The sequence below is a fragment of the Astyanax mexicanus genome, chromosome 6 (assembly GCF_023375975.1).
Source record: "Astyanax mexicanus isolate ESR-SI-001 chromosome 6, AstMex3_surface, whole genome shotgun sequence".
NCBI classification, from domain to species: Eukaryota; Metazoa; Chordata; class Actinopteri; order Characiformes; family Acestrorhamphidae; genus Astyanax; species Astyanax mexicanus.
In genome coordinates this window covers 4,427,298-4,445,000 of record NC_064413.1, presented here as the reverse complement: position 1 = coordinate 4,445,000, position 17,703 = coordinate 4,427,298, and the positions used below count along the sequence as shown (strand labels likewise).

The following is a 17,703-nucleotide window of genomic DNA, read 5'->3' as shown; positions in this document are numbered from 1 at the left end:
GGTAGCTGGACCTGTAGGCTATATATATAATGAGAGATACCAGGATCTGTGGTTTAGCTGGGAAGGTTAAGTAAGTTAAATGATCAGGTGGCCTGTTTGACTGTATTTGTAAAACATGGTGGTTAATATATATAACGCAGAATAAATTTAAGTAAAAATATATCTGTATCCACGCCCTATTCTATACTCTATACTGTATACTGTATCTCGCCCACAGCAGCGGTAATGTTACAGCACCGGCTGCTGCGGGGCTACTCAGCCTCTGTTAGCCCATTGTTGAGCGCGCTGGCCGGGCAGAGCTACAGCGCAGATCCCCGCCGGTCTGGAGCGGTTCAGTACCTCTCCTACAGCCCCCGTTATCCCCCGTAATTCCCGTAATAACCCCCAGAGCCGCGCTAACAGCGCTATATTAATATATCCAGCCTACCTGCTCCGTTTCATCTCTGCGAGCATCATCAACACAGCTCCAAAACCACAACCATCACCAGCAACCCAAGCGCGTGACGTCACAAAACAGGCAGCGGGGGAAGGACTACAAATCAGTGGGAATTGTAGTTTTAATGGATTCCTTTAGTATTTTATTTTTACTGGAAATGTCACGATCACATTTTTTTGCCTCCGACTAGAGGTCAGAATTACATTTTTATTGGTGGGAGCAGGAGTTTAATCATTCCAGGCGATGAGGGAGCAGTATCACATATAAAAAGATAATAAATCAGGATCCCCTATTTAATAAATAGTAATCACACAATGATTTCAATGCATAACGAACAGAAACAAAACAACTACGTAAACAGTGCGATTATTATTACTACTAATAATAATAATAATATTAGGAAGAAGAAGAAGATTATATGAATTAATTATAAATTAAATTAATAAAATATTTATGATTAATTTGGTTTAAAAAAATCAAATAAAAAAACTCATTCCACACATTTGTTTATTCGAACCTCTATAATTATATGCACATTTATTTTGCGACAAATAAAAACAAGTAATGTCAGAAATCCATTGATACTTCAAAGCTTTGAATATTTTTTGTTTGTTTTGCTTTTTTGTTTTAAATTTTGTTTTATAAGAACATTATTTATATTGTTGGATATATGAATCGTAAAACTGACCTATTGCTATTTCTGACTTGTATTATAAGAATTTGAATAAATCAGATTTGGTTGTCTATAAAACATAAAAATCAAAGGATTATCATATTACACTAATAAATTCATTAAGATCTCTGTCTCATTTATTCAATGTATATGTCACTGAAGTAATTAAGAGTAAGGAGAGTCATACTTAGAAAAACATTCTATTTTAGTCCTATAAAACCAGCAAATCCAACTGATATCAAATGACACCATTATTTTCTTGAAGAAGCCTTTCTATACTTTTAATCACACAAGGATCAAGTTATATTACTGTAGCACCAAAAAGCACTTGGGCTTAGGGTACCCATACACACAAGATTTGTCTTTTGCTAAAGTTTTATTTTATTTATTTTTTTACATATATGCTGGAAAATACTGAGCTCTAGTTGTTCTGTATGGTCCGGTTGATCCAGGAATTGTAGTTGCAGACCTTGGTGTAGACGCCAGGACTGTTCTTCTGAGCGCAGCCGTAACCCCAGGACACGATACCCTGCACCTCCCCGTTACACACGACCGGGCCTCCAGAGTCTCCCTGCAGGGGTTGGGGAAAATGAGTTTGTAGTGAAGCAGAAAAAGCAGTTAAATTATTATCCTTCCATGTTTTATGGTTGTTTTTACTTTGATGAATCTACCAACATCTCAAGGTATTACTGTAATATTACTGACATTTTAGGGGGTTGTATTCGTTCTAGGGGAAAGCTTGCCCACACATGTCCCACACATCATCAGAAATTAGCTGTAACTAAAATGTGAATTTTTCTTTTATGAATCAAACAAAGGAAAAAAAACAGTCAGCAGTCCTAGTGGTTGGTGTGGTGCAGTGGATAACACCACTGCCTGCCAGTGAGCTACAACGTGGAAAGCTTTGGTTTAATTCCAGGTCTGGGTGACTGAATGCTGTGCTACACCAATAAGAGTCCTTCGGAAAGACTTCTAACACTACATTGGTCCAACTCTGTAAAATGAAAAACCCTGTAAAGGTAAATGTAATACTCTTTTACCTGACAAGAGTCTTTGCCTCCCTCCATGAATCCAGCACAGAACATGTTGGAGGTGATCAGTAGAGGATAAGCTCTTCTGCAGTTGGAGTCGCTCAGGATAGGAGCATCCAGGCATTGCAGAGTGTCAGGGTAGTTAGCTTTAGAGAGAAACATTGCATAGTTATACTGCTAATACTGGTCAGCAGCACACAAAATGTTAAAAAAAAATTTATCTGAACACCTTTAAAATGACTAGTTGTGCTATAATTGTGAGTCCTGCAGTTGTTGAAACTTTCACACTACCTGACTGATCAGCGACACAGGATGACAAAATTACACAATTTTTCCTTATGGGAAGTCACAGACTCACCTGTCTGCTCTCCAAAAACACATTTTTTTTTCACCAGAACACACCAGAACTAATTGCACAAGAAAACTAGTGATGCCATGTCAGAGAATCTCCCTTTCAGATAGCTTCCTCTTACAGCGTCCACAGTTAATCCTGTTGGATGCGGTTCATCCTTCTTGGAGGTATGCTGACATTACCCTGGATACCGTGGCTCTTGATGCATCACAAAGACTTGCTGTCTTGGTCACAGATGCTCCAGCAAGACGTGCACCAACAATTTGAACTCTGGTATGTCACCCATTATGTTGTGTGCATTGCAATATTTAGAGCAGAACTGTGCTCTTACCCTGCTAATTGAACCTTCACACTCTGCTCTTACTGGTGCAATGTGCAATTAATGATGATTGAACACCAGGCTGCTCCAATGTAGCCATGAAACCGCCCACACAAAAATGATGACAGGTGTTTCAGTTTCATTATCCAACCCCTGTAGATTCTGCATATACTTTCTAAAATTCAAGAGATACTCAGGACAAGTAGTTAATCACTATGTATAATAAAAAAAATGCTTTTATCTGCATTCACCCACAGAGAAATAAAAAAGTTGTCATCCTCTGCTGGGACGCACAAAAGCACCGCAATATTAAGATAACAAAATGCTAAAGTCAGAGCGCACCCGGTTTCTTAAAGGGAATGACAAGTGACACAATGATTGGTTTATTTTTATGTTACGTTATGTTACAAAACACACCTATGATTAATTAGGAGAACTTGTGCATGCCTTTTGTGTGTTTAAAGCTGTGCAAGGCATATTTTTTTTGGATCCTCATGATACCAAAGACACACCCATTAAAAAATTCTAAATCCAGCGACACAATATGCAATAGACATCTTGTCTATATTTTGCTAAAATATGGCCCAAAAAATTTTACTGCTATGTAAGTGATTGTTTGCAGTTATCAGATTGTTTTTTTATTATTATTATTATTATTATAAATGGCCTACTTACAACCGCTGCTGAGGGTGTTCCCCCAGCCAGATATCAGGCAGTAGGTACCAGCAGAAGCGCAGCTGCTGGGCAGGGCCACGGTGCTCACGTAGCTGTTCAGGGTGGCAGGAGACTTCAGCTTGATGAGCATGATGTCGTTGTTGAAGGTGAGGCTGCTGTAACTGGGGTGCTTGATGATCTTGGCTGAATCGATGAACTGCTCAGTGCCCTCATCATCAGATTTAATGTTGTGCTCTCCCAGACGCACCTGGTAGGAGCTAAAACAAGAAATGAGTGCTAGTTTCACAGCTTCGTCTTCATAACATGTCTATAACAGCTCTGAAACCACGTTTCTCTTATGTTATATCTAGTGTTTTATTTATATAGTTGGCCCGCTGTTAAGCAGGTTTTTATAATGTGAGATTCAAAGCTTGAACGCTAGTTGTCAGAAACGGGCCAAAGAGTCTAAAAGCGGAGAGAGTGCGCATTTCTAGCGAAGAAAAACGGAGCAAAAGAGTCTAAAAGCAGAGAGGGTGCGCATTTCTAGTGCAGAAAAACTGAGCAAAAGAGTCTAAAAGCGGAGAGGGTGCGCATTTCTAGCGAAGAAAAACAGGACCAAAGAGTCTAAAAGCAGAGAGAGTGCGCATTTCTAGTGCAGAAAAACGGAGCAAAAGAGTCTAAAAGCGGAGAGGGTGCGCATTTCTAGTGAAGAAAAACGGGCCAAAGAGTCTAAAAGTTGCCGTAATTAAGGAGTTTTATATTAAGAGACATCATGAAATTAAACATCAATTTGAACAATCTTAGTTTACACAACACTGTCAAAGTGACTTCAAATATATTTCTCCTTCTGGCCCCCAACAAAAAAGTTTGGACACCCCTGACGTAAACTCTACTGAGGACTCAGTAGCTCTTTACTTACGACTTGTAGCAATGAGCAGCAGACAGGACCCACTCTGTGGTGATCAGAGATCCTCCACAATAGTGATATCCAATATTCAGGGACACTTGGTAGGGCACGCTGTTCTTTGGGCACTCGTACCCTCCAACAATCTTGTCATCATCAAAAGCAGCAGCGACTGTAGTGCAGTAAAAAGAGGACAGAGTACACTACTGTTCCAAAGCTTGAAATCACTTTTTAAATAATCTTTTGGGTTTTTTTTTTAGGTTGTAACATCTTCTATAGCTTTTGTAACCTTTTCCCCAGGCCACTTTGGAGAAGGACAAACCCAAGGCGTGATACAGCCACCCCCATGCTTCACAGTTGGCAATGTGTTTTTTTATTTCATGACATTTTAAAAGATGTATTGCTATTCCTAAACTTCTTCTTTAAAACCATATATGAAGAACTCCTCATTCTACAGAAAATAGTTTTTTGAGCACGTTTGGTTCCAGATTCCCTAAAATTTATCAAACCTTGTAGAAAGTTCTGGAGGGAGATGATTTATAAAACACAGTGATGTAAAACAACACCTTTATGTACGAATGTTATTTTTATTTATTCTATTTTTAGCGATTAACTGAGAAAATAAGTAGGGCTGGCCCGAATAGCGTTTTTTGAGCTCCGGATATTCGGCACTGATTCGAAGGGAATATTCGAATATTCGTTTTTAAAAAAAGAGGTAAAAAAAAAAAATAAAAAAAAGCAAATCACGGCCCCTTTAATCCACTGAAAAATGTTCAATTTGCTCTGACCGACGAGACATATTCACCCCGGATTTTTGGTGTTTTTATCCCCCATATTTTTGTGTTTTCACCCCATATTTTTTCTGTGTTTTTAGCCCAGATTTCTTTGTGTTTTCATCCCGGAATTTCTGCTGCCCCACGCGGCTTATCCGCTGTGTAAGCAGGCTAGGAGGCTGCTGCTGCACGGTTTCTCCGCTGCGCAAGCCAGCCCAGTAAATTGCTGTTTGTGTTTTCACACTTAGGCTATTTGCTTAAAAAAACAAACAAAAAAAAAACGTTTGTTCAGGAAGTATTTTATATTCTTAAACATTGTTAATTATATTAGAGGACAGTCATTGTAAACTGTACTTGGTCTATTTCGGTTAAAGGATTGTGCAGGGCATATTACTGATTTTGTATTTTTGCACTTGGGCTATAAGCTCAATATTAAATATTATGTTTAGAAATTATTTTATATTTTTAAACCATGTTAAATTATATTAGAGTAGAGGAAAGTCATTGTTAATGACGTTATTGTACTTGGTCTATTTCGGTTTAAGCATTGTGCAGGGCATAGCCGTATTACTGATTTTGTATTTTTGCACTTGGGCTATAAGCTCAATATTAAATATTTCGTTTGCTTAGAAATTATTTTATATTTTTAAACCATTTTAAATTATATTAGATAAGAGGAAATTCGTTCAGACATCATTTTTGTAGGCCAGGCTTTTGTAACCGATTTAGCCCCTACTGTTGCCACATTACCCCATACGTTTTATTATATAAATCAGTTTCGAAGAGCCTGCATTTTTTTTTTATCATGTATAATAGAGGTCTGCGCGAGACTGATTTTTAAACCCACTCTTCCACGCTCCCGCGTTTCTGTCTCGTTACCGCTCCGCAAAAAAAATTGCTTCTTTTAATCCCGCGCCCGCCCGCCACATACACATTTCTGCCGCTCCCGCCCCGCGTTCCTAATATAAATTAAATAAACTACATTTAATGCTTCAAATTTACTTATATATTTATTAAAACAGCAGCGCGGTCCCGTTCCTTACCCCAGTCCAAACACCATCGGTGTGTGCGTGTGTGTGTCGGTCCATCCTGCGCGTTGAGAGTTTTCTTGAGGTTTTTTTTTTTTTTTTACAATTATTACAGTTTTCTTGCTCCCGCATCGTCTGGATTAAACTCCCGCTCCAGCCAATAACAGTTCAGTTCTGTCCCGCGCGCAAGATATTCTGACGGGACCCGCTAAAACAGAAGTGGTTAGAGTGAGGTGGAACTCTGGAAAGGAGAAAAAAAACGAATATCCGAATACCAAAATTAAAAACCGAATACCTACTCAACGAACGAATATCCGAATACCCGAATATTCGGGTCCAGCCCTAAAAATAAGCACTAAATGCCCAAATATAGAATTGTATTTTTTATACATTACTGTTTTAAATGTAATCTAATATAAGAATAGGGAAACTTACCTGCTACTGCAATCAGAGCCAGTACGATAACACCCTTCATGACTGGAGTAAATACCTTCTACTCGAAGCTGAAAGTTATGGTTAATAATGCCTTTACTTTTATACACACAGTGTTCTTTTTCTTATTTATCCACAATTAATGATTAGCCTGTTTGAGAATAGACAGGTGGTCAAAGGAAGGCCAAACTAAGATAACAAATTCACATTCATTTTAGGTGTAGAGTATATATTAAATATATTAAATAAAAAATATGAACTTTTTTTAGTTGTTACTTTTTAACCATGTGAGTTTCTCAGTTATACATTTTTGAATTCTTCTTCAGAAGGTTCTAAATCATATCTTAAAAAATGAGAATTGCAGAATGATTGAACTGAGACGAATTAATAAACAACCCTTTTGAAAAATAGGAAAACTCATTTTTGGTGCCCCAAATTTTTGGTTCCCCACCAAAAGGATCTGTGAGTGAAATATAAAGAACTCTCACATTATTTAAAGGGTCTCTTTAAGATTCTTTCCAGCAACTTTAGATTCTTGAAAATGTTTTATAATAATAATAACAACAAAAAGAAGAATATATTTTGTTCAAAATAACATTTTGTCCACCCAACAACACTCTACAATAAAAATAAATATATTTAAAGGTAACAGAGGGATACAAACAATAAGAAAATAATACAAATAAGACAGAACAACATGTAGGTTAAGCAATAAAAAAAAAAGCAAAATCATTAAGCAATTTTACCAATTTTACAAATTGGAGCTTCAGAATCATTTTAATAGTAAAATCCTGTAACATTATTTCCCACTTTTTTAGTTAAGTTGCAGAACTTGAAATATATATATTATTGGCAGCTTGGATAACTCAGTATTTGAACTTTCCCACAGTTATAAAGACTAAGTACACAGGTGCTTTGCAAATTGTTAAAACTTGTTTGCTTGACCTTTTGCCCACATCTCTTGTTAAAACATATCTTTCTTCCGTTTGTCCTCTGATAACAGATGTTATTAATAAATCATTTAGATCAGACCCTTTTCCTTTAGTCTGAAAATCGCTGAAGATCTTTTCTGTTATTTTGACCAATTTGAATTTTCTGCAATTAAATTCTCTAAATGACAAATATATACAATATATAGCTCTGGAAAAAAAGAGACCACTTAAAAATGATGAGTTTCTTTGATTTGACCAATTTGAAAAAAAACTCTGGAATATAATCAAGAGGAAGATGGATGATCACAAGCCATCAAACCACCAAACTGAACTGCTTGCATTTTTGCACCAGGAGTAAAGCAGCATAAAATTATCCAAAAGCAGTGTGTAAGACTGGTGGAGGAGAAAATGATGCCAAGATGCATGAAGAAAACTGTGATTAAAAACCAGGATTATTCCACCAAATATTGATTTCTGAACTCTTAACTTTATAAATATGAACTTGTTTTCTTTGCATTATTTGAGGTCTACACTCTACTTTACATTCATTTTCAATGGGCATATATGCAACTAAAACACTAGGTAGCCTAGTGCATCCCAAATGTATCAATATTAACATTTTAATATAACATTATAATCATTATGGCCTTTGGTAAAATTTGTTTTGAGGAGGGGGGTAGTGCACTATAGGACTCTGTAAGTGAAATGATCTAATTTTAAGGCAATACATCCTATTTTTTTTATCTTATACAAACATTCAAGCTTTGTAAGTGTAAGATTATTTTGCTTATTTTAGGAACAACAATTATAGCAGATTATAGCAGAACTGCAAAGGTTAACTTCTCCTAAACTCTGAGATGGATGATCACAAGCCATCAAACCAGGCAGAACTGCTTGATTTTTTGCACCAGGAGTAAAGCAGCATAAAGTTATCCAAAAGCAGTGTGTAAGACTGGTGGAGGAGAGAGAACATGATGCCAAGATGCATGAATTAAAACTGTGATTAAAAAACAGGGTTATTCCTCTAAACATTGATTTCTGGACTCTTAAAACTTTATGAATATGAACTTGTTTTCTTGCATTATCTGAGGTCTGAAAGCTCTGTGTCTTTTTTGTCATTTCAGCCTCATTTTAGGTTTTTGTTATTTTTATTTACCATTTTCTGCAAATAAATGCTGTACATGACAATTTTTATTTGGAATTTGGGAGAATTGTTGTCTGTAGTTTCTAGAATAAAACAACAATGTTTATTTTACTCAAACATAAACCTATAAATAGCAAAATCAGAGAAACTGATTCAGAAACTGAAGTGGTCTCTTTTTTTTTGTATGTATCTGTATGTATGTAATAATTAAATTATTTATTTATATGGATATGCTTTAATAAATCTATTATTTGTCACTTCTAATAATAGTTCATTTGTAATAGTAATGGTGTGAAAATATGCTTGTGCAACTGAAATGATTCTCCACATGGCCTTCTTTTCTAAAAAACTTTTCCTTAGTTTTACCTTTGTCTTGGTTTCTTTTATGAATTTATTTTTTCTCTCTTTTGGCATTTTATCTATTTTTTTCCTTCTTTATGTTCTTTTCCTTCATTTTCCCCATTATTATCAGTTCCCTCTATACAAAGGTGCGACAGAGAAGTATCCTTTCACTGGAGCCTATATAGAGTGATGCACAGGTGCAGCTGGTTGGCACTGACCACCGCAAGGGATTCTGGGAGTTGGAGTTTTCAGAGCGAGCTCTACCATTTCTTCCGATATGTCTTCCATTGCAGGCAGTTGTAAGGATATTGTAACTATATGGAAAACAGTACTGGGATCCCTGCTCATACTTTCGAAATCAAGGTTATTGAAAAAAGTGTTGGGGTCATATATTTAATTTTGTTTATCTTTAAATGAATCATACACACACACAGAATCCATTCTTCTTTTGCAACACATTTTATTGTTGTTGTTTTTTTCAGATACTACAGCACTTTAGTTGCTGTTAATGGTGCTGGTGATCCAGGAGTTGTAGTTGCAGACCTTGGTGTAGACACCAGGCTTGTTCCTCTGAGCGCAGCCGTAACCCCAGGACACAATACCCTGCAGCTGATTGTTGCACACGACGGGGCCGCCAGAGTCTCCCTGCAGGGGCAGGAAAAGGACAGGTTTAATTAGAGACAACAGAAATGAAAATAAGACATTTTTTTGGATGCTATGGAACCTATTTTAGCAATCTAGAGGCATGCCATAAATAATGCAGAGCTTAATTTGGGCCCAAAAAAATCCAGCCCGACCCGACCCACCCCGTAAACTGTCATTGTGAACCCGAGCCTGATTTTAATGCAACATTTTTTTAGTAAGTAAAAACTTTGTCGGGCTGTTTAAATAAGCGAAATCCGTTCATAATGATGTTAATTAACATTGCAACACTGAAGAAGCATAGACCTATTATTAAGGAAAAATGTTTATTAAGAACAGATACACACAACATTGCGAATCAAGTGGGTAATATGGACAAGTGATTATAACATTCTAACTTGTGCAACTTTTTTTTACTTTGTAACTTTGCTATATTGTGATTATCACGCCATAGCTTTTTCTAAAATAAAAACAGCATTAAAAAACAGAGCCCGACCCGATTCTGGTTGGGTCTTGTGTCAGATCGGGTTTGGGCAGAAAATCTAAGCTCTAGTGCAGCTTGATATAGGGCGTGTTAGTGTGTCTTTGCTATCATAACGGCGGAAAAAGTACACGGCTTGTAAACAGCTTCAAATGTTGAAAAGGCATGTACCAATTCTCTCTAAATTAATCATGGTTGTGTTTTTTTGGTTTTGTTTTGTGGGCATAACCTGAAATAAACCAATTAATCAGTGTGTTACTTGTTATTCTCTTTAATAGTCAGGTCTGCTCTGACTTTGTCGGATTGGTATTTTAACGGTGCAGTGCTTCTGCACTTCTAGGCAGAGGAATGTCAATCTCATACACAGGAACAGTAATGCTATTTTCTTTAATATTCTGTTTATTGTTGTATAAACAATGTGTATTCATAAGCTATGTCACTATTTAAAAAATGCAAGAGCAAGTGAGAGAAATTGATGGTTTACAGGGTATAAGATAGTAATGAACATCTTGTAGCATATTGTAGTAGAGATATTATATACAATTAATTCAGCCAAAGAAGCCTAGTGTCCTGGTGCTCCTCTTACCTGGCAAGAGTCTTTGCCTCCCTCCAGGAATCCAGCACAGAACATGTTGGAGGTGATCTGACCAGGGTAGGAGCTCTGGCATGAGGAGGTGCTCAGGATGGGGATGTCCAGGCATCTCAGAGTGGAGGGGTAGCTTGCTTTTTTTGGAAAGAAACATTGGTAACAAGGTTAGAGGTCAGGAGCACAGTACATTAACACAGTCTTGCATTTATTTTATTACTTTACTCTCTTTCTTTTGGTATGTTATCTTTTTTCCTTCTTTCTTCCCCCCCCCCCCAACTATTATGAGTCACCCTTATACAAAGGTGCGACAGAGTTTCATTACAGCCTATATACTTAGATACACTAAAGATGTGATGCAGGTTTTCATACATTTTACCAGAATCTGTACCAGCCTTGCAGGAAAACTAACACAGGTAGTGACTGATAAATTAATGGGAGCACGTATAAATATTCCTATCCTCTTATATTCCTTTCCTGATACCTGGACTTTTGCTTGGTGTGAATTTTTAATTACTCTCAGCTATATATTAGGGACTAGCAGGTCTAAAACGTGTCTAACTTGTCTAAAAATTAAACTATGTCCTTTTTGTAGAAAAACAATACTCTCATATAAGAATATCGGAGGTACTTTATTTTAAAATGTATTGTATTTGACCTAATTGGTCCAAAATCCTAATTTTAGCTTTCTACAGTAATAAATAAACTAGTTTTAAACATAAAATTGGAGCAATAGGGAAATGTTTTTGTCTGGCCTGGCTGTAAAAACTTTTGACTGGGATTCCCACCATTCGTTTTCAACTGAGTGTAATGTTGTCATGTGACCACTAGATTTGTAATGGAATGTCCCCTATTGAGGACGCAGTGTCTCTGTATGATGGCTAGGTCCATTTATTAAAAAATAATCACACTTACTGCCACTGCTGAGGGTGTTTCCCCACCCGGAGACCAGGCAGTAGGTACCGGCGGAGGCGCAGCTGCTGGGCAGGGACACGGTGCGCACGTAGCTGTTGATACTGGCAGCGGACTGCAGCTTGATGAGCATGATGTCGTTGTTCAGGGTGCTGCTGCTGTAGCTGGGGTGTCTGATGACCTTGGAAGAACTGATGAACTGCTCAGTTCCCTCATTGACGTCAATGTTGTGCTCTCCAAGACGCACCTGGATAGAGCTGTTCAAAGACAACAGAGGGTCAGTTAATCATACTGCAGGCTCCTTTAAGGCTTTTTACCTACTATTGCAACTATTGTTGGCTCACCAAACCAAGTAACACGGGAAGTAGGTGCAAAGCTCATTAGTACAATCAGTAATAAATGTGAGCACATGTGGGAGTCTTTTGTCTTCTGTAGCTCATCAGTGAATATATATATATGTTTCATTGTCCAAAATGCCAGTCTCTACTACGCTACTGATGGTGATGAATTTACCCAGCTGTGGTTAGCGAACCTTACTGAAGCTCCATGATTACCTGTTCAGCAGAAAAATAGACAGCTTGCCATTTTTTCAAGGTAGCAGCACACTGTTTAAACCCTCCTGGTCCATCACTGGCCCTGATGGGGTCCATTACTGACATATGTGGGACCAAAATGACACCCATGAACAGGGTTACCTATACACACCCCACAAGGGCATGTTATCTAGGGAACTGCTAATTTACAAATACAATAATAATAAAACATTTTTTTCTTTAAAAAAAAAACTAATATAATAATAAAAAAACTTTTTTTCTTCAAAATTTGTAGAAGTTTTTTTTTTTACAGTCTAGGCTACTGAAAAGAAAAATAAACTTAACAAGAACCACAAAAATTTAATATATGCTAAAAGCCAATTGAAAGCTTGCAGTCTAGACATTTCTTATCACTAGACATTATAAAAAATGATGAATGATGCCAGTAGCTAGGAATAAATGGCATCTTGTAGTCTCATGAAAAAAAGTATTTTACAGCATTTTAAAAACGCATAAGAATAAAGTATTTTCGTATGAAGGCTTATGTTTTAACCCTATTGAAAAAGTGAAATTGGTATTTCAAATACATTATAAATATAAATGTGTTAAATTATTTACAGTGGTCTCTAATTATCTCTTTGTAGTTTTCATTTGGTTTGGCCTTGGCCAATACTTTTCGCTCTATACTTACGACTTGTAGCAATGGGCAGCAGACACGACCCACTGGCTGGTGATCAGAGAGCCTCCACAAAAATGATATCCAACGTTCAGAGAAGCCTGGTAGGGCACGCCGTTCTTCGTGCACACGTACCCTCCGACGATCTTATCATCGTCGTCAATGGGGGCGGCGGCTGTAGTGCAGCGGAGAGAGAAAAGAGTGTGTGGGAACTAATGATAAAGTTCTGTTTAAAAGTTCGGAACTGATGTTTTACTCAGATTTTTAAGTTTGAAAATTTGTAAAGCTAAGAAGATATTGAAAGACATTTTTATTGAACTTTCCCTGCGAGTCTCTCTATTTCTTTAACATCAGATGTTATTTGCAAGTGTTGGATTTGCACATTTACCTGACATAGTGTAGGCTGAACACTGTATCAATCTGTCCTGATATTTTATATCAGTAATAATGTTTGAATAGTGTTTGGCAGTGTCTTACAGTGCTGATTTGTGGGTGGTTGCTATGGTGTTGCTATGCCATCCCTGGTTGTTTCTATGGTGTTGCTAAGATGTTGCTAGGTGGTTGCTAAAGTGTTGCTATGGCATGCATGGTGGTAGCTTTGGTGTTGCAAAGTTGCTGCTAGGTGGTTGCTAAGGTGTTGCTATGGACAACTTAATTTTACAGTACAGATTTCAGAGAACATGAACTTACTTAAAAGCTAAAAACATAAAGTGCATATTAAAGTTGGTGAGACTTTTTTATTGTTTGAATTTTTTATAAATTTTTCATATAAAAAAAGATTCTAAAATTCTAAAGATTCCTAATTGGCACAACTGGTTATGGTTTTCTTTAAAATTTAAAAGTTTGAGTTGACCTTAAAAGTAAAAATATATTTATATATTGCAGTAAGTTCTCTCAGCTTTTTAACAGTTAATTTTGTACAGTGTATAGAGATCTGTAATTTGAGTTTTTGCTGGTAAAACTTGAGCTAGGACTGTGGTTTTAGGTTAAAATGGCTTGTCATCATATATTTTTATAATATTCATCACATGAATGGTGCAAAACACAAGATAAAATACAATAGGCTTCAGTCTGCATTGTTTTTAAACTGTTATTATTATTTTTCAACTAATCTAAACACCTGTGGAAAAAAATGGTAGACTTTCAACAGTTTATTTTAAAAAATAATTGTAAAAAATACTGATATATACAGATATATTCCAATATATACAGAGAGAAAACAGCTTTGTTCACTGAAGGCATTATTACATGAGCATACATATCTTCCATATTTCCTAATCTACACACAGACAGTACTGTATATAGAGCACCCAGCTAAAATATATAGATAAATATATAGAATAAATAGAATAAATACAAAATTAAAAACTTACATGCCACGGCAAACAGAGCCAGTAAAATGATGTACTTCATGATCGCAGTGATCGTCTGATGCTCAGCAAAATCTCATGGAGAGAAGCCCTTTTTATACTCGTATAAGAGGTTTTTTTTTATTTATCCGCTTATTAATGATTAGCCTCTTTGAGAAGAGACAGGTGGTTGATAAAGGCCATACAGAGATAAAAAAAAAAATAGAAAAATTCACACCAACATTATAGTGCCGATAAAACTTTTCAAACCTCTTTGATTATTATTATTTTTTACTATTTTTTGATTATATAAATGTAATAATATAAAGGTCAATGTACTATCCAGTCATTTGGCTTTTTGTTATGGGAATTTTAAAAAATAATGTCAAATATATACAAATAATATAATGTAAAATATCTGATTGCATAAATATTCACCCCCTCTAAAGTATCTGGACTACTTATATTTTTCTAAGCCCTGGTAGTTGTAACTAGTAGTCTTATAGTTAATGCAGTAAATGTGATTTAAATGATTGTAGTATAAAAGACATCAGTCCTTCATAAAGTAACAGAAAGAAACGTGACACATCTGACCATCTTTACAAACTGAGAGACTGTGCAAGAAGAAGACTAGTGAGGGAGACCCCCCAAGATATTGTTTATAGCATTTAACCATATATATATATATTATATATTTAGGACACTTATTTTTGTTGCACTAGACAAAATATATGTAAACTGAGACGTAAATGCTTAAATTAAGCAAAAAAAAAATTGCCAATAGGGTGAGCAAATTTTTCTTAACAAGATTTCTTTAAATAAGCAATCACAAAGTCTCAAAATGAGTAAAGTTAAACCTAAATCAAGCAAAAATCCCTTATTTTGTGGCTTAAATGTGTGCAGAAGAATACAATGTATTGTTTATTTTGAGTGCAAATTACTTAAAATAAGTGAAAATGGCTGAATAAGATCATTATTCCTAGAATAAGTAAAACATTCTTACATAATTTCACTTGCTAGTATTTAGTTTTTTTTTTTGCAGTGCTTTGCTTTGTACCTTTAATCCAGTGCAAATCGGGTTTTGCATTATGTTTGAGCAAATTTACATTTTATTTATAAAAAAATTAAAAATTCCACTATTGTATTCCTATGGCATACAATAAATCTTAAAATCTCCTTCTAAATAGTATATATTATAATACTAAAATATACAGCTCTGGAAAAAAATGAGAGACCACTTAAAAAAGATGAGTTTCTTTGATTTTACCAAATTAAAAACCTCTGGAATATAATCAAGAATTCAGATGGATGATCACAAATTATCAAACCACCAAACTGAACTGCTTGAATTTTTGCACCGGGAGTAAAGCAGCATAAAGTTATCCAAAAGCAGTGTGTAAGACTGGTGGAGGAGAACATGATGCCAGGGTTATTCCACCAAATATTGATTTCTGATCTCTTAAAAAAACATTAATCTGTACTTGTTTTCTTTGCATTATTTAAGGTCTGAAAGCTCTGCATCTTTTTTTTTGTTATTTCAGTCATTTCTCATTTTCTGCAAATAAATGCTCTAAATGACGATATTTTTATGTGGAATTTTGGAGAAATGTTGTCTGTAGTTTAGAGGGCATTAAAAGGTTACACAGAAATAAAAATGATAAGGACTAAATCCAGTCAGAAGGTAAGCTTTAGATTGTATTATCTAGGTTTTTGCTGAATTTAGTTTAATTCAGATCAACTTATCAAGTTCATACTCCTGAAATACCTCTCAGGGACATTTCTCCCATGGGAACCAACATCTGGCATCAGACAGGGGTACTTGCATTTCAACTAATAAAAAAAAATCACTTTTAAAATGTATTTTATAAAATGAGGGTTTGAGTTATTTTCCAGCATTAGTGATATAGTGACATTAGTGAATAAATTATACTAGTGTTTAATTTATATGACCCTGGCTATATACAGTCATATGAAAAAGTTTGGGCACCCTATTAATCTTAATCATTTTAGTTCTAAATATTTGGGTGTTTGCAACAGCCATTTCAGTTTGATATATCTAATAACTGATGGACACAGTAATATTTCAGGATTGAAATGAGGTTTATTGTACTAACAGAAAATGTGCAATATGCATTAAACCAAAATTTGACCGGTGCAAAAGTATGGGCACCCTTATCATTTTATTGATTTGAATACTCCTAACTACTTTTTACTGACTTACTGAAGCACAAAATTGGTTTGGTAACCTCATTAAGCTTTGAACTTCAAAGCCAGGTGTATCCAATCATGAGAAAAGGTATTTAAGGTGGCCAATTGCAAGTAGTTCTCCTATTTGAATCTCCTCTGAAGAGCGGCATCATGGGCTCATCAAAACAACACTAAATGATCTAAAAACAAAGTGCCCAAACTTTTTCATATGACTGTATATATATATATAATCTTACAATTACAATAATAATTCATTATGATTTACTTTTACATAATTATTAATATCTCATTATAATGAGTACACATTTGAGAATTATTTGAGTTAATATTTTGGAATCAGGATAATTTACTTACCATCTCACATGCTTAAGTACAAATACTTAAGTACAAAAAAAGTACACTGTTAGAAAAGTATTTTATAAAAATATAAGAAGTATATATAAAAGTATTTTGGCTGAAGATTGTTTTTTGGAGAATTCAATATATTTTTAGAAATTAAGAAATGTAAGTAAAAATCGTATTTTAATGCTGATTCATTACTTTTTGTGTAAAATAAACTACTGGTCAAAAGTTTTGGAACATCCCCATTTTTTGTGTGTATAAAAAGCTCCTTGGGTGCAGTGAATTACCTGACAACTACCAGGTACAGTTCTTTAAAAAATGAACTGAAAAAATTATAATGTAAAAAAAAAAAAAATGTATATTGTTAAAAAAAACTGAAATTTAAAAGTATACAATAAAAAATGGTAAAGTGTATAAGGAAAACCAATAAGGTCCGCGATTCTAGCGCAGAAATAAGACAAGATTAATAAGCACCTGATTAAAGGGTACCACTTTAAAATAAGACTACCTTTATAAAGGGTTTATAAATGGTTTACAATTAGTTTATTAATGGTTACTAATTAGGTTGTAAACGCCTTAAAAATAATTAATAATCAGTTATAACACATATGTATAAAGGGCAACACTATAGATCAGGGGTGTCCAAACTTTTTTTGTTGGGGGCCAGAAGGAGGAATATATTTGAAGTCACGGGCCACAGACTCTGTAATAAAACAAATAATGAAATATACCACTTTAAATAATACTTTTTCCTGATTATTTCATTTACACACCATTTTACTTGACTTACTATCTTTATCTATCTTTGACAGTGTTGTGTAAACAAAGATTTTTAAAATTGATGTTTAATTTCATGATGTCTCTTAATATTAAACTCCTTAATTACGGCAACTTTTAGACTCTGTTTTTCTGCGCTAGAAATGCGCACCCTCTCCGCTTTTAGACTCTTTGGCC

General features: G+C 35.2%; 3 protein-coding genes across 5 annotated transcripts in view; all 3 read right to left on the bottom strand.

The window, feature by feature from the left end:
• Nucleotides 1-513, bottom strand: part of LOC103047702 (uncharacterized) — a 16,998-nt gene extending 16,485 nt beyond the window's left edge. For all 3 annotated transcript variants that reach the window (XM_015606239.3, XM_015606240.3, XM_049480715.1), the window contains exon 1: nucleotides 428-513. The gene's annotated coding sequence lies outside the window, so the exon portion shown is untranslated. The remainder of the gene's footprint in view (nucleotides 1-427) is intronic.
• A 953-nt stretch (nucleotides 514-1,466) lies between these two features.
• Nucleotides 1,467-6,694, bottom strand: LOC103044944 (trypsin-3). The gene is made up of 5 exons (XM_022674266.2): nucleotides 6,606-6,694; nucleotides 4,385-4,541; nucleotides 3,487-3,743; nucleotides 2,150-2,286; nucleotides 1,467-1,680 (listed from the first exon to the last, which is right to left on the bottom strand). Exons 1-5 carry the CDS (start codon nucleotides 6,643-6,645, stop codon nucleotides 1,531-1,533), a joined length of 741 nt encoding a protein of 246 aa, XP_022529987.2. The 5' UTR covers nucleotides 6,646-6,694; the 3' UTR covers nucleotides 1,467-1,530.
• Nucleotides 6,695-9,456: 2,762 nt separating this feature from the next.
• Nucleotides 9,457-14,326, bottom strand: LOC103025184 (trypsin-3). The gene is made up of 5 exons (XM_022674265.2): nucleotides 14,224-14,326; nucleotides 12,866-13,025; nucleotides 11,645-11,898; nucleotides 10,730-10,866; nucleotides 9,457-9,665 (listed from the first exon to the last, which is right to left on the bottom strand). Exons 1-5 carry the CDS (start codon nucleotides 14,261-14,263, stop codon nucleotides 9,516-9,518), a joined length of 741 nt encoding a protein of 246 aa, XP_022529986.2. The 5' UTR covers nucleotides 14,264-14,326; the 3' UTR covers nucleotides 9,457-9,515.
• Nucleotides 14,327-17,703: the final 3,377 nt, after the last annotated feature.